The 17,842-nt window shown below is 35.6% G+C and overlaps 1 protein-coding gene across 2 annotated transcripts in view; it reads right to left on the bottom strand.

The window, feature by feature from the left end:
- Positions 1-17,842, bottom strand: part of LOC149802643 (uncharacterized) — a 122,116-nt gene that overhangs the window by 38,985 nt on the left and 65,289 nt on the right. For both annotated transcript variants that reach the window (XM_089951959.1, XM_089951960.1), the window contains exon 8: positions 7,638-10,982. In XM_089951959.1, coding sequence (XP_089808085.1) covers positions 7,638-10,982 — 3,345 coding nt within the window. The remainder of the gene's footprint in view (positions 1-7,637; positions 10,983-17,842) is intronic.

Raw genomic sequence — 17,842 nt, 5'->3', positions numbered from 1 at the left:
GGATAGAAACTACAGAAGAAGGGAATCTCTGCAATAATAGCAGATTAAGTATTACATAATTAAGAATAGTTGGACTCCCCCCTCCCCTGCTTCTACTTGGTGAAAAGAATTTCCAGGAATTGAAGAGTAGATCATTTTTCTCTTTCAAATGTGGAGTGTCAACACCATTTTTCATATTCTTCAGCAATAAAAAGATTTTCAAACTAGCTGCTGTGGTAACATATTTGATGTGAACTTCATACCATCTTCATTTCGGACCAACAAGGCATCATAAGAAGTCTCTTGGTGGAAACCCACTGCTGATATGACTTTCCATTTCAGAGAAGCAACAATAACAAGATTTTCAAGATGGATGCCTTTGTGGCCATATCTGATATCAGACTGGCATCATTTAGTTTCAGTTCCAACTAGAGTCATAAGACATCAAAGACATCTTTCTGGTCAAAGACCAGTCGACATGACCAGCCATCTATAAGCAGTGTTAAGATTTTCAGGATGCGGGAGGCAGTCATATTATAAGTTGTATTGGCACCATTTTCATTTACAACCATCTAGACATCATCAAAATTCTTTCAGTTGAACCCCCATGTTCAGTCATGAGATTTTCAAGATGGCCACTGCAGCAGACATAATGACTATCTGAATGGAACCATTAGGACCAACCAGACATCATAAAAAATTGTTTAGTAAAAATCCCATAATGATATGACCATCCATTCAGAAGTAGTTGTTAATAGAAATAACAATATTTTCAAGATGACTACTTCTGTAACCATACTGGACATCATATTGACTTTCTTGCACCTGGCAGAGGGCAAGTGTGAGGCCAGGGGGCATGGAACAGGTCTCAGTGGTCAACCAGTTCACTCACAATAACATACATGCAACATCTCCATTCACAGGTTAATTCTTTTGAGAGGGATAAATATTGATAGGATGCTGACTGTAGCAAACATCAATCTTTTATAATTGAACACTGAAGGTCTTGTGAAATATCAGCAGTAATTTAGTTTTCTTCATTACTGTTCTAAATACAACATTTTGGGCTTGTGTGAAACATGGGAGAGAATCTGTTGTAAGGATGAATTTGATAAAATTTTGAATGAATAAACATTTTGCTAGTATAAGAACAAAGCATTCTGCTCAGGGTAGAAACAGTGGTGGTGTCTCTGTTTTTGTTAAAGTTAAGTTACTGATATCGGGTGATGTGAGAAGCATATTTAATGAATTAGATACCTGTGTGATTATACATTTTGACTGCAGTGTCTGCCATACTGTTAAAGATAAAATTCTATGTTCTGAGTACATTTCTTCAGGAGCTCCTGTATATGATCAAAGTTAAGAGAAAGATGGTATTCAGTTGTTTGAATCATACATAGTGAGAGGAAGATCATTTTTTCCAGATGCGCTATTGCTTTTGGCAGGCAATCTGAATGCAAGAATTAAGGATTTCTTAAACTTCATTGCTGATGATAACTTAGAATTTGATTTTGCTAATGTACTGCATGAAAGTGATTCATTTCACTATCAAGAAAAAGCAAAGACTGAGAGATATAAGAAGTTCAGTTAATCATTTGTACAAATGTGTTGTACATTTGGAATACACACTTTAAATGGCAGGCTGCAAGATGATCTTGATGGCGATTTAACATGCATAGCTAATGAATGTGCAAGCATTGTAGAATACATAGTTTCTTCCTCACGACTTTACAAGTTCATAACATATTTCCATATTGAAGAAAGAGATGATAGCCTTATTTCCCAAAAATTCATTAACCCCTGGTGCCACGTTTGTGTGTCAGGAGATAGTACCCTACTTCCAAGCTCTGAAGCATCAAAATCATTTAAGCCACACCATAATGGGTGAATGGGTGGTATTACAGAAAAGTAGACATATGTAGCTCTACAAAGACACCAAATAATCTGGACTTTCTAGTCACATTACAAAATACAGTGGTGAAAAATTTTTTTTGTGAGACCCAATTTTTTTTACACAAAAAATTTGCCTGTTATTGGAATTGGAGTTTGTGTCTGGATTTTAGACTTTTTGGCCACAGTTCTAAGGCAGACCAGTCTGAACTGCACACAGACAGGTGAACCTTTGCAAAAAGTAGGCTAAGTTGGGGATTTCAAGTAAAAGGTGGCCAGGACACAAAATTTATGGGTCATTAAGCAAAAAAAAAAAAAAAGAACTCCAACTTGTACCTTTCTGCACATGTACGAGCAAAACAGCCAATGAAAAACAACATTTCTAACACAACTATGCACCAGGCCAAGCGGAAATCACTTTTTGGAGATGTATTTAGAAGCAGCCCCAAAAATGTGCTTTCTACTTGTATTTCAGGCAAAAATGACAAAAAATCTCCAGGGCTTAGTGAGTTAAAATGCAACAAAAGTTGTCTGAGGACAATATAATGATTATATAGACAATAGCTTATATGAACAGTTAATATATAGTGACTATTTAAATAGGCAATAACATAATTGCTAACATCGAGCAAATTTGTTCCATTTTGTTCCCCACCTCCAATGAACTTCAATCTGCCTTGTGCATTCACAACAATGAAAATCACAAAATTTATAAAAACATCGTCACAGCATCCACTCTAAAACTCCAAGATTGAATAACTTTGACATGATGTGTAAGCAACAGCATAAAAAATGACTCTGACATGTTCATGATAGCAACAGCATAACAAATGACTTTGACATACTCATGATAGCAACAAGCATCCAATCAATCTGTCAAAAACTGAAATTAGTTGCACACTCAAGATGAACAGATGGATTAAAGGACATCAAGATGGACAGAGGGATGGAAGGACTGATATACTGTCACATTCTATTTTGATATCCCACTGCCTTTCTGGTAAGGGATAAAAATATCATGCATTTATTTCTAAATGGGAAACAGCTACACATTTTTTGGCAGAAATGAATTGCATAATATTATCTTATTTGCATCGTAATTACTGTTCTCTATAATTACATCCATAAACTACTCTTCTAAAAGTAGTTAATGACATTCTCTTTGCTTTGGATAGCAGAAAGATTCCAGTCCTCACCCTTCTTGATTTGTCTGCAGCATTTGACACAACAGACCATGACATACTACTTCGCCGTCTCCAGCATGTGTTTGGCATTCATGATACAGCCTTACTGTGGTTCAAGTCCTACTTGGTCAACAGGACACAAATTGTATCTGCAAATGGAATACACTCCAGCCTGTCTGTTCTTGGACCTGTTCTCTTCATTCTATACACTCAGCTGCTCTCAAGTGTCATAGATCATCATCCAGTGTCTCACCAATAGTACACTGATGACATGCAATTATACAAATCTAGCCACCCAACTGAAGTTGATGCTACCATCCAAGGTGTAGAGGTGCATTTCTGATGTGAAATCATGGATGACATGTAACATACTGCAGATGAATGATGTTAAAACTGAGGCCATTCTGATCACAACACAAAGACTTTCTTATTCACATACTTTACCTCAAACAATAAATATCAGCAGCACCAACATTAAATTCACACAATCAGTACAAAACCTAGGTGTTACTCTGGACAGTACTCCCAGACTGCACCAACATATCATGAACATATGCAAGGCTGCATATCTTGAGCTGAGACACATCAGCTCCATTCGCAAATATCTTTCAGTTTATGCCACTAAAACACTTGTGTGTTCATTAGTTCTTTCAAGACTGGACTATTGTAACTCAATTCTGTCTGGTTCATCTCAATATCTACTCCAGAAACTTCAAAAAGTTCAAAACACAGCTGCTTGGATCATACTTAGAGTACCACGATCAGAGCACACCTCCCCGCTGCTCTGTACCCTATACTGGCTATCCATTCAATCCAGAATCAAACACAAAATTTGTTCCCTGTGCTATGTTTCACTGACGGACTCCAGTCCAACATACCTATCCGATCTCACCCATGTGTACACACCAGCAAGATACCTACACTCCTCTTCTGACAATCATATACTCATTATTCACACTATGAAAATGAAGTCATATGGACGTTCTTTTGCATACCTGGACCCAGCAACCTGGAATGAATTGCCCACCGAACTGAGACACAAAGACATAGTGATCCCATTCAAGAGATCTCTTAAAACTCACTTATTTCGACTGCAAGAACAAACATAAAGACCTAATAATGTTTCCTACCTTAAATATTTTCAGCATGTCTTTTATGTTTTCTAATTTCATGGTATTTGTTTTTTTTAATCATATCATCATATGTTTTTTTATGTTATAGGTTTTGTCTAATGTTGTAAAGCACTCAGAGCTTCTAAAGATTAGGCGCTATACAAAGTCCTCACTATTATTATTATTATTATCTTATTTGCATTGTAATTACTATCCTCTATAATTACATCCATAATATTATCTTATTTGCATAGTCAGAGGTCTCGCTAGGATTTTAAAACTAGGAGTCCAAGACTCCCATTTTGGTAAAAATAGGAGTCCCACCATCAAAAGTTGCAGTCCCTTCTTTCCTACAGAATCAACTAAGACGTGAGTGCATCTATTTTTAGATGGAGAGGTTTTCGTAATGTAATCACTCACTATAACATAGCTTCGTTACAACAGTCCATTGACAGGATCACAAATTTATGGTTTATTTATCTGTATACGTACTTGTAGCAATTTTAGGCAGATAAATAGTATCTGAGTTGCTCTTTTCCCCCGTAGTTTCACAGAAATGTGTTAAGTCAGAAAACAGCTTAGACCTTAAAGTGCATCTCGCGTATTCCACAACATAGCATTGTCCCATACGTTTCTGACCTACATAATTTGCATTTTAAAGTTAAATCTTTAATAAAATAATACATAGGTTTTGGTTTCAATGATTTGTATATTTTTTCTGAATATATTTGCCCGATGATTTAAGAAAACAGACAATCTAATAATCTGGTACATCCCAGACTTAGCAAAGTCCGCCATTATTTCTCGTTAGGCCTACTGGTTCACTTACAGTTTCAAACTAATTTTATGACGAAATAGTGTGTAAGAGGCAGTTAATATATATCCAGATCACCAATTCTGATCTTAAAACACAAGTTTGTATGTTTCATCATTAAAGGATAGCATGCAGGAAATTGATAGTTGCTACTTTACTCGGAAAAGGGTTAATGATCAGCTATCAAAACATAATGCTTGTGAATGGGCAAGAGTTTGTTTGTCAACTTAATTGATATAAAAACTAGGCCTAGCTACTGATGCCTTGATAAATACATTTCGCTACAACACCTGAACTAACCGGGCTACGGCAAGGGGCATTTAAACAAAATATGGTATGGTCAGTCAATGTACCTCTTAAATAATCACAGGGAGAAGTCATTTTCACTTTCCTAACAGAAGATGGCGAAGTTTACATTTTTAGGCAACTTGTCACCCACTTACGAATGGCATTTTGTCTAAGTCTCAACATGTCTTGATTCTGAGGTCACGTGCACTGCTTATTCCGCTACATTCGGAACTGAACACAATAATGAAAGTTAAAGTTGTTTATTTGATGTACTTCTATAAATGACCACATGAACATCTCTGGGTCTTTCTGCCTCCGAATTCAATCACTGTAAATATCAGTACATTTTCCCACCCGGCCGCCAGTCAAAGCCTTTGAACTTGCTGCTCAGCTATTGCATCATGTTCTTTTTTATGTACTCTTATAAAATGGCAACATGTATGTATCAAGGGATCTTTCAGTCACTGATTTCTGTCATTGTAAATGATTAACACATTTTCCCACAAAGCAGGAGGCTGAGGCAGGACTGGCAAGTCTTTGAATTTTTACGCACACCTTTTACATGTGTACGGAGGACTCCCGCATCAGTGATTTTCTGCATCCCAGATAAAAAAATTGTGTCCAAATACGCGTAATTGTTTCCGAGATCTTTGACAGTAATTACTGTCCTATATAAATATATCCATAACTAGCAATTGTCAATGCAAGTTAAAATATATTACTAGATATTTATTTATACAACAATGATGCCTGTTCCAATCAGATAAAATAAATGACTTTGGAAAATACTAGATGTGACAGATGTTACTTGACATGACACAACGGGAGGGAATGAGCTGGGAAAACACTAGATGCAATAGATGTTACATTGCATGACACAAAGGGAGGGAATGAGTTGGGAAAACACTAGATGTGACAAATGTTACATGGCATGACACAAAGAGAGGGAATGAGTTGGGAAAACACTAGATGTGACAGATGTTACATGGCATGACACAAAGGGAGGGAATGAGTTGGGAAAACACTAGATGTGACAGATGTTACATGGCATGACACAAAGAGAGGGAATGAGCTGGGAAAACACTAGATGTGACAGATGTTACATGGCATGACACAAAGGAAGGGAATGAGTTGGGAAAACACTAGATGCAATAGATGTTACACTGCATGACACAATGGGAGGGAATGAGTTGGGAAAACACTAGATACAATAGATGTTACTTGACATGACACAAAGGGAGGGAATGAGTTGGGAAAACACTAGATGTGATAGATGCTACATTGCATGACACAAAGGGAGGGAATGAGTTGGGAAAACACTAGATGTAATAGATGTTACATTGCACGATACAAAGAGAGGAAATGAGTTGGGAAAACACTAGATGTAATAGATGTTACATGGCATGACACAAAGGGAGGGAATGAGTTGGGAAAACACTAGATGCAATAGATATTACTTGACATGACACAAAGGGAGGGAATGAGCTGGGAAAACACTAGATGTGATAGATGCTACATTGCATGACACAAAGGGAGGGAATGAGTTGAGAAAAAACTAAATGTAATAGATGTTACACTGCACGACACAAAGAGAGGGAATGAGTTGGGAAAACACTAGATGTAATAGATGTTACATGGCATGACACAAAGGGAGGGAATGAGTTGGGAAAACACTAGATGTGATAGATGTTACATGGCATGACACAAAGGGAGGGAATGAGTTGGGAAAACACTAGATGTAATAGATGTTACATGGCATGACATGATGGGACAGGCTAACATGGGTTAATATTAGAGGTGATCAATGTTACTCAACATTACTGTTCAGACTAACATGGGTAAATACAAGATGTGAAATGTCACTTGATTTGACATGATGAATGACAATTTGCTTGACATAACATTATGGTATGGACTAACATGGGTAAATACAAGATTTGACTTGTTAATTGATATGACATGATGACTGACATGTTACTGGATATGACATGATGGACTTACCTGGAAAATGCTCCATGTCCCCTCCACATATATGGCACATAAAAAGCAAAGGAACAACTTAGTTGGCATTTATGAAATATGTGGCAAAAATCCTGAAACAAACATAAAGGGCTAAAAAAAATAAAAAAATTTCACTGACCTAATGAGTAGTGAGTTGACAAACATGCGATTTTTTCTTCTTCCAAAAACACTCTCTTCCTGTCTTGAGGAATAAGCAGCAATTTGAAAACTGTTCAAGGCCTGACATATTCTATGACTAAAATCTAATAATATCTCAAAATAATACAATTTATCTAACTTCATCATCATGACCTTTCACCTGTTGGCTCCAAAAATATCAGTGAGCAATAACAAAACTTGGGCACAAACCTTATTCTCATTTTCTTTCAAAGCATCTTGTCTACTCTTGAACAGCAGGTCAAGTCCAGGCACCACCTGCTTGAGTGGCGATTCTTCATCCAAAAAAGTGTCTGTATCATATACTAATGAGCCTTCACAGGAAATGTAACTTATGCCCAGTTCTGAATCCTGTTCCAATACCTTGTTTTGCATTACTGAATCTTCCTTCCATTCTGGTGGAATGGGGCTCCCATTTTCCTCCTGCCGATATTTCTGTACCTTGGATTGCTTTGGTTCTGACTTGGGTATAATGATATCTGAAACTACATCAGTTAGTCCCAATGTAGTAGGCATGTGTACAGTTGCCTTTTGAACATAAAATTCTGGATGCTCAGAAAAACTTTGTATGATTGTAGAGTTTGCTGATGGTTCTTGGTTATCTTCCTCCTTCATACATATGCCAGTGACTGGTTTCATGTCTATATCTGTTTCTAGTTTCTCCTTCTTCAAATCTTCATGTATATCTTTCTTTAGTGGAATTATCTGTCTCCCGTTTGTATCATCTGATAAAATGCTGGCACCACTAAATGCTACATGATCATCGCTTGGTCCTTTCTCAATGTCTTTTGTACCATTTTCATTGAAAGCAATATTTTTCTCTGGACAGGCAGTTAATTTGGAATCCTCAATTTTATTTTGCTCCTCATTTGTGTCAGAATTCTCTGATTCTGTTGGAAGCATTTGAACATTAGCAAGAATCTCTTTTAAATTGGGCAGGTCAAACTTGACAGTCTTTAAAATCTGATGAACATTAGTGAGACTAGTTGCAGGATTACTTTCCTGGTTTCCTTCAGTTTCAAATTTTGTTTCCTCATTTGTAGAGCTTGGTCCTGGTATTTCACTATTTTTTGAAAGATTGTAGCTTTCCAGTTTATGACTGGCATTTTCAATGTCTAACTCTGCCTTATGCTTGTATTCTGACCCAGTATCAGAATTATATTTAGCTGTCATGGAAGCTGGCTGGTCCTGAAGATACAAATTATATTCTGATTGGTTCTTGTTATATAGTTCATATCTTGAGTTTTTTTTAAAAGTTTCATAATTTCCTGTATCATTAGGATGACCTTGCCCTGTTCTTCCATAATGTGATTCAGTCTGACCTGCAGGCCAGTAGTTTTGTTGTCTGCTTGGGGTACCAGAACTACTATATGCCATACCTTGCTTTGGAGGTCTTTGCAACTGTCTGAAATCGATATCACCAAGTTCATTTTTGCACCTTGAATCAATGTCTCCAAATATATTTCTACTTCCAAATGATGCAGAAGACTTTCTCAAGTCCGTATCCTCCACATGTCCACTTGTGATCTTTGGGTCTCTGAGCTGAGATGATGCTGGTTCCATTTCTTTCTCTGCAGATTTTTCTCTAATATGCATGTTATAGGCATCAAAAAGTTGTGTGTCTGACTTGCTTTCTTCACCTTTTGAAGTGAGAGAGTTCATAACATCATAATCTGCCAAAGTATAAGAATGAGATTTTCTAGGAAAATAATCTGACTGTTCACTAAGATCTGCAACAGCAGAATTGGTTACTACAGTGCTTGAGATTTTGTAAGAATTAGCAATTTTGTTAAGAAGAGATGGATCCAGAGGCTTTTCACTTGTTCTTCTCTCACCATCATTTTCTGAAACTGAAAACTTTGATTCTGCACCAAATGCACATGAAGAGCTGTTATCTGTCTTTCTTTGCCTCTTGTCACTGAACATGGAATTCTGCAACGTTATCAAGTCCGTTTTTGTTCCATTTGATAAAGAACCTGCTGTACTGATTTTTGTTCGAGAAGACATTGAGTATTCAACACTTCTGCCCAGGGTTGATTGTTGTGCAGTAGTGATAGCAACTTGTGACTGTTTCTTTTCAATGCTAGTGTGAGTTGAAAATGTCTCATAATAGTTTTCTTCACTAGCACAAGGTTTGTTCTCAGACTCAGCATTTGATTCTATATTTGCATGCCTCCAATGACATTGGCTATCAGCTAAATAGTCTACATGAGTTGTTCTTTGTTCCAAATGAAGAGAATCAACTTTCTGAGGACACTCTGTCTCATCTTCACTCTGAGAGATATCCATGTCACATACGACTGTATTATCTACATGTGGCAGAGATGAAACATTGATTGGTGCCACACCCTGAGTGACCCCACTGACTTTTAAGAGCGAATGTGTGGTGGAACTATCTGGCTTAACAGGAAACTCTAGAACATCAACCTTCGTTGGGGATTCAATCAAAGTGCTTTCTTCCGCAACAGACTCCATCAGATCACTATTGAGAATGAGGGACATGTCTTGTGACGACTGAGGATCCAAATCCTCAAAGCCTGTGCCAAGTGAATTTTCCAGGTCACGAATTTTTTTACTTATCTCCTCCAGATTCTGCAGGTATGTTGTTGTTGGTGAAGTAACTTCAACAATGCCATCTCTTTTACTTGGGGTCTTGTTGAGTTCTTCCATGGTCTGCAAGTATCTTGTTGGTGAGGTAGCGTCAATTTTAACTTCTGTGTTTGTACTTTGTATTGTCTTCAGTACTGTTGGAGAAGGTTTACATGAAGGGCTCTTCACTCTGTCAGCTGACTCCTGAAAGCTTTGATTTAAAGACACTTCTTTAATTTGATCCATGTCCTCTTTGGACCCATCCGACCTCTTCCGTGATACTGCTTTATATTCTTTTAAAGAAATCCTCCGCTTTGTCTGAGTCTTGTCTTCTTTCATATCTATGACTGACGACTTAGTTTCCACTCCAAAACCCATGATAGGATATGAATCTGATGAGATTTTATTGCCCTCCACTGAAACAGAAAAAACATTGACACTGCCTGGTGGACCAGTAGCCATTACTGTTGGATTATAATTTTGCTGATATTGATATGGTGCATGACTAGTCGGTGGTCCTGTGATCATCGGATGCATATATGTGTGTGAACCATATGCCTCACCTCCAGCATGTGGAAATCCACCATGTATAAGAGTATCATAACCCAACCCAGGACTCAAAAATGGCTCTGAATTTGGAACTGAGGAGAAGTAGTCACTTGCTTTAAGTGGACCTGACTTATTAACATCATATCCTGAGGAAGGAGTAAAGCTACAATCTAGATTGTTCATCTCCCTTGCTCTAACTCTTGGATCCTTGTTCAGACGTGGATCTCTGTTTGCTCCAGTGGTTTCTGGTGGATGAGGAGGAGGAGGCTGCAGCTGGAATGGACTCTGTAATGGATCATGTTGGAATGGGGAATGTATAAATGGTGGATGTCCAAATGGATACTTTTCACCTGATGGCCACCTTGGTTCCAGCCGAGGATCCACTGGTGATACTGGGATCTACAAAAGGTAAGTATACTGAGTTAATGGATTGTAAAATGTTACTTAGAGGGATTATTTCTTACAAGGCCTCAAATTCCCAATGCATTTTATTCAGGTCGCAAATTCTCAATACATTTTATTCAGGCCTCAAATCCACAATGCATTTTCTGTAGGCCTCAAATTCCCAATGCATTTTATTTAAGCCTCAAATTCCAATGCAATTTTCTGTAGGCCTCAAATTCCCAATGCAATTTTCTGTAGGTCTCAAATTCCAAATGATTTTATTTATGCCTCCAATTCCCAATGCATTTTATTTAGGCCTGATAATTCTCAATGTTTTTTTAACCTGATGGTATACTCAGATACTATTAACACAGCATTTAACTGAACATTCAGTTTAAATTTTCTTCTAAATAAAATGCATTATTTAATTTATGCATGCAAATTGTTTAGTCTATTGATGATCACAGAAAAACTGAGACTGCTCTGCAACAATGAACTATCATACTTCAGTGGAAAATTCTAACAGAAACCTGAAACATTTTTGTGTGTTATAAACATTTAGAACGTCATCAAGAAACTGCATGAATAACATAAATTTCAAAGTACATGTACTTCCAACTGATAACAATCCACTCACAATTAAGTTTTGTATACATGTATAAATTATGTTTTAAATTTGACCTTTCAGACACAATGCCTGGAGAAATTAACCATATCAAGATTCCTTTTTATTGAGCCCACCTTTGATTTAGGTTAAAGTTATAAGCTTTATAACACTGAGCTTAATCTAAATATTAGGCCCATGTGGGCCTGGGATCATTAACATTGCTGATATCTGCGTAACAGCCACATGCAGCAGCAATTAGCCAAATATTCTGTTCAAATTTCTTCTATTGCTGTTGCATGCATACTGTAAATTCACAATTTTCCTAGAGTACCAATCTGCATGAATTTCATGGTTGCTACCAACCACAAATTAAAATATAAACACAATGAAGAATGATTCTTCTGCAGAAACAACCAATTAAGTACTGCAACAATGTAATTTTTCACAAAACCACAAAAACTGATCCCCAGAAAATAAATAAATTAACAATATTTTGTTGTTGTTGTGGGGATTAATGACATTTTTCAGCACACGATAGGCTATACATGGCGGCCAGTGTTAATAGTGGAGGAAGAACCCGGGTAAACCCTGGAAAGAACCACCGACCCACAAGAAGCTACTGGCAAGCTTTCTCACACACCCACACTGGCTGAATCCCAGACTCAAACCGGTGCAGACAGAGGTGAGATGGCAGTGATCAGTAATGGAGAGTGCTTTAGACCACTCGGCCACTTGAGGCCCCTAACAATATTTTATGAAAACAATTATTTCAAGGTTTCTTAAGTTCCAATATTATTTTTCCAATACTGAAAGGTCCATATGCCAGTATGCTACATGTTTTCTACTTTAGCAATGGCAGCCATATCTGAAAGCAGAATAGCTTTATTTATATAAATCTGAAAGACATTTAAGCTAGGACACAAATTTTGTCAAATTTGATCAAAGTCTATTAAGTTTTTAAAAAAAAGCTATTAAAGATTTTAGTATTTTTAGTAAATGCAGTCATTTGATGGCAGATTGGCATCATCTGTACAAATTCAACAGCCAGTTTTTTTCATAAGCTTTTTGCAAAACCTGGTCAACTTCTGTTGTGTAGTATTAAACCTGTTTAAAGGCTCTTCCATTTTTTAGTAATGGCAGCCATATTTGAAAAAACAGTATCATTTGTACAAAACCCTTATTACCTGAATATCTTCTGTCAAAACTGGATTATTTTCTTTCAAAACTGGATTATTTTCTTTCAAAACTGGATTATTTACTGCTAAGAAGTTTTCATAAAATAGCTGCTTACAGTTTTTTTTTTTTAAATTTACAGTAACTGCACAATAGATTGTCATCATTTGTAAAAATGTGAGAAAGCACATTACACCATAATACTTTCTGTAAAGTTTGCTCAAATTCTGAAAAGTAATATTTCTGAATAAGTTGTTTTAAAATGTGTATGTTTAACAGAAGTGGCCATATTTGGTGGTGGATCAGCATCATTTATATAAAACTAAAAGCATTCTATATAAGGATAGTTTGTTTCAATTTCAGTCAATTTTGGTTGATAGGTTTTTGTGATTAAGTCATTTAAAGGTTCTTCTAGTTTTAGTAATGGTCATATTTGACACTGGATCAGCAACAGCTGTACAATTTTTTATAAATATATAAGTCCTCTAAATGGAAATCTTTGTAAAATTTTGCAGAAATTCTATTCAATGCTTTCTGTCAAGCTTGGTCAAATTCTATTCAGTAGTTTTGGAGAAGAAATGTTTCTGAGATTTTTTCAGTTTTACTAAAACTGACCATCAGCATTACTGTACAAATATTAAGGAAACACAGTACTCATTCGATGGAAAAATGGGAACCAGCGTGCACATGGGTGAACATAATATCAAATATTTATAGGTTTGGCTGGCCAGGATTGGTTGATACTTTTTTTTTTGTACGGAAAAGAACCTTTTGAGAGCTTATCCAAGTTGTAAATGAAAAACTAGAGACAATGATTTACTGATGGAATTTCAGTCCTTTAACAGTACTGAGTTTGGAACACCCATTACTGAAATTAGCACCTGACTCTTTGGTGCAGAAATGAAAGCACATGTACATGCAGGTCCGGAAAATTCATGGCTCATATCCATTTTCTACACAGAAGCCGACATCCAGGTTTCATCTATACAGATAAATATAGGTTTAATCGTTAGCACTCAGAAATTTAAAGTTACTGAATTTTCAATATCATGGCATCTGCATAGGTGTACTATGGAACTGAATTAGTACCTCAAGTCCTTAAAGGAATTCATGCTGGGATACCTGTGTCAGGTTTGGTCAAATTTTATTCAGGAAGTTAACAGAAATATATATTCTTATTCCTTCAATTACACTCACTTGCAACAACTATTTTTCATTTTTAATACAAAGGCCAAGGTCTTCTAGGTTTAGATCAAAAACAAGAAAACATTTTTGAACTGAAACTTTTGTAGCTATTAAAAATGAATTTCAAATTCATTTTTCAAATAAGCATAAAAGGCAGATTAACAAAAAATGTAATTTAAAGGCTTTTTTTCTGTACTGTTTTGAAAGTGATGCACATAAAATGCAAAGTTGAAACTGAAACAAAAACCTTCTCCGTTGCTTTGCAAGTTACCATGCCTGAATTACAGAAAACAGTACTCAATGAGATTCTGAAACTTTATTCCTATGAGAAGATTCTCAAGCTTTATTTCCATATGATTCTGAAATTGTATTGCTACAAGAATATTCTCATTGTTATTCTTTAAAGAAAATTCTCAAACTTTATTCTGGAGTACATTCCCAAACTTTCTTCATTTGAAAGAATTTCCAAACTTTATTCCTATGAGAAGATACCCAAACTTTGTTTCTATGAAAGGATTCCCAAAATTTATTCCTAACAGAAGATTCTCAAACTTTATTCCTGGGAAGATTCTCAAACTTTATCCATATGAGAAAGTTCTCAAACTTTATCCATATGAGAAATTTCTCAAACTTTACTCCTGAGAGGATTCCCAAACTTTATTCCTATGAGAAAAGTCAAAAAAATTTTCCTATGAGAAAAATTCTCAAACTTTATTCCTATGAGAAGATTTCCAAACTTTATTCCTATAAAAAAGATTCCCAAAATTTTATTCCTACAAGATTCCCAAAACTTTATGCCTGAGAAGATTGCCAAACTTTATTCCTATGAATGTATTCCCAAACTTTATTACTATGAAAAAGTCACAAATATTTTTCCTATGAGAAAAATTCTCAAACTTTATTCCTATGAGATTTCCAAACTTTATTCCTACAAAAAGATTACCAAATTTTATTCCAAGAAGATTCCTAAACTTTATGCCTGAGAAGATTCCCAAACTTTATTCCTATGAAAGTATTCCCAAACTTATTTCCTATAAGAAAAGTCCAAAATTCTATTCCTATGAAAAAAATTCTCAAACTTTATTCCTATGAGATCTCCAAACTTTATTCCTATGAGATCTCCAAACTTTATTCCTATGAAATGATTCCCAAATTTTATTTCTACAAAAAGATTAATAAACTTTAATGTGTGCTGCATCATGTGTTTCCTGCAGTTTTCTCAACTATGTTTTCTATTTACACTGTGCCCGCCTAGTCATGCATTTTTGGCAGGAAAAGAAATAAAAAAATACACCTACAACCTTTCTTTAGTGGATGTTCATATATGTCACTCTTGGCATGAGCAAATACTAAGGTCCCTAAAGATGATTAAAACTGTAAGATGCCTTTCTTGGCACAAGCAATGGCCATTGTCCATAAAGAGGATAAAAACTAAGATGTCTTTCTTGGCACAAAGCAATGGCCATGGTCCCTGAAGAGGATAACAAATATGATGTCTTTCTTGGCACAAGCAATGGCCAGGGATCCTAAAAATGATAAAAAATAAGATGTCTTTCTTGGCACTAAGCAATGGCCATGGTCCCTAAAGAGGATAAAAATAAGATGTCTTTCTTGGCACAAAGCAATGGCCATGGTCCCTAAAAATGACAAAAAATAAGATGTCTTTCTTGACACAAAGCAATGTGGTCCCTAAAAATGACAAAAAATAAGATATCTTTCTTGGCACAAAGCAATGGCCATGGTCCCTAAAAATGACAAAAAATAAGATGTCTTTCTTGGCACAAAGCAATGGCCATGGTCCCTAAAAATGACAAAAAATAAGATGTCTTTCTTGGCACAAAGCAATGGCCATGGTCCCTAAAATGACAAAAAATAATATGTCTTTCTTGGCACAAAGCAATGGCCATGGTCCATAAAAAATGACAAAAAAAAAGATGTCTTTCTTGGCACAAAGCAATGGCCATGGTCCCTAAAGAGGATAAAAAATAAGATGTCTTTCTTGGCACAAAGCAATGGCCATGGTCCCTAAAGAGGATAAAAAATAAGATGTCTTTCTTGGCACAAAGCAATGGCCATGGTCCATAAAGAGGATAAGAAATAAGATGTCTTTCTTGGCACAAGCAATGGCCATAGTCCCTAAAGATGATAAAATAAAAAATGCCTTTCTTGGCACAAGCTATGGCCATGGTCCATAAAGATGATAAAAACTAAGATGTCTTTCTTGGAACAAGCAATGGCCATGGTCCCTAAAGATGATAAAAAAAATAAAATGCCTTTCTTGGCACAAGCTATGGCCATGGTCCATAAAGATGATAAAAACTACGATGTCTTTCTTGGCACTAGTAATGGCAATGGTTTACAAAGATGATAACACTAAGTTGTCTTTCTTGGCACTAGCTATGGCCAAGGTCCCTAAAGAGGATAAAAACTTTAAGATGGCAAACAAGACAATGCATCTGGCAATGAAAACATTCAAACTTTGTGGTAGTTGGCCAATATTTGGCGCTGCTAGCGTAACATGTTTTCGAGGTTAAAGTCAAACTGATGGCAAGAAAGATTCAAGTTATTTTGAGGCTGAATTAATAACAAATGTGACAAAATTGATGCAAATACACAATTTGTCATTTAATTCATGGTTTATAATTTTTGAAAATAAAATTAGTTTTAAAATTACAATAAATGTTGTTAGATACTGACTGAACATCATCAAAATTCCATGGTACAGCTCATTTCAGGTGAGCCATATAAATGAACAAGCTAATGTTTTCCCCGAGATATTTGGGCACATGATACAATGTTTACTGCTACAATGTAAGTGTCCAAGGAAATCAGAAAGTACAGTTCATAGTTAGCAAATTAGATTGACTAATTTTTTTGGTACAACTTTAGCACAGTATGTACTACTGTTTTCCTTTGTTCCTTTAAAATGTCATATATTAACTAAATTTGGAGATTCTGAGACACGGTGTCCCCTGCCCTTGGGATCCTACATGCAACACTATTTATACCTCTTTAAAGATTTTCATACATTAAAACTCAAACTGCATTTAAAATCTTATCTAAAACTGAATTTCTCATCTTGTACATGTTAAAGAAATGCATTTTACCCAAAATATTGTTCATCCTGTAAAGTACTGTCCACCAATGAGTGGATTCTGCTGTTACCTACAGATGTTTATACACTATCAAATGAAAACTATTCAATCACATATAGCTCTAATGACAACTGTTAATATATATAAAAACAAGAGAGTTTTAAAATATTTTTTTAAATTTTGATTGGAACATTAAGGTAGTAGTAAACAGTTTTCACCTGCAGTTAGAGTTTAGGATAGTCACTAGTGATGGGAATCGGTCAGAATTTCATAACTGATAATCAGTTCCACTTTCACCAAATTGGCTACGAAGAGCAACTTTTACTTTTGTTTGTTTTACAGTTATATCTTTGCTCAAGAGTTCAAAATGCTAACAAATGTACATAAGTAACCTCTTTTAATGACATGTATACTTTAACTTGATAAAAATATTGCATTTTTAAAAAACTGTGTTGTGTTATTTTTGTTCTATAACTTTGTTAAATGAAAGCAACATTTTATGGCTTATAAATCTAATGTAACTGAAATACTGTTGCAATCCCCCTTTCATTCATATGTGTCTATAATTTAAAGTATAAAAGGACATGGTTTTCTTGTCATTATTTACAAATACTACAAAGGATTTTATATTTAAACTGAAACAAAATATCAAAATTTGTTTAAATAAATTTACTCAACAATTTTAAAGCTTAATCACGTCATCATGACTATATGTTCCTAATTATGAAAGTTTGCACCTATGAAATATGGTATGGTTTTATATTTGTAAGTTATGAAGGGAATAAATAATTCAGATCAACTTTAGTGGATTGGAA

Source organism: Sinohyriopsis cumingii, chromosome 3 (assembly GCF_028554795.1).
Source record: "Sinohyriopsis cumingii isolate HCF-2022 chromosome 3, ASM2855479v2, whole genome shotgun sequence".
Classification (NCBI taxonomy): Eukaryota; Metazoa; Mollusca; class Bivalvia; order Unionida; family Unionidae; genus Sinohyriopsis; species Sinohyriopsis cumingii.
Note: the sequence above shows the minus strand (reverse complement) of the source record. Positions and strands in the feature narration are given on the sequence as shown.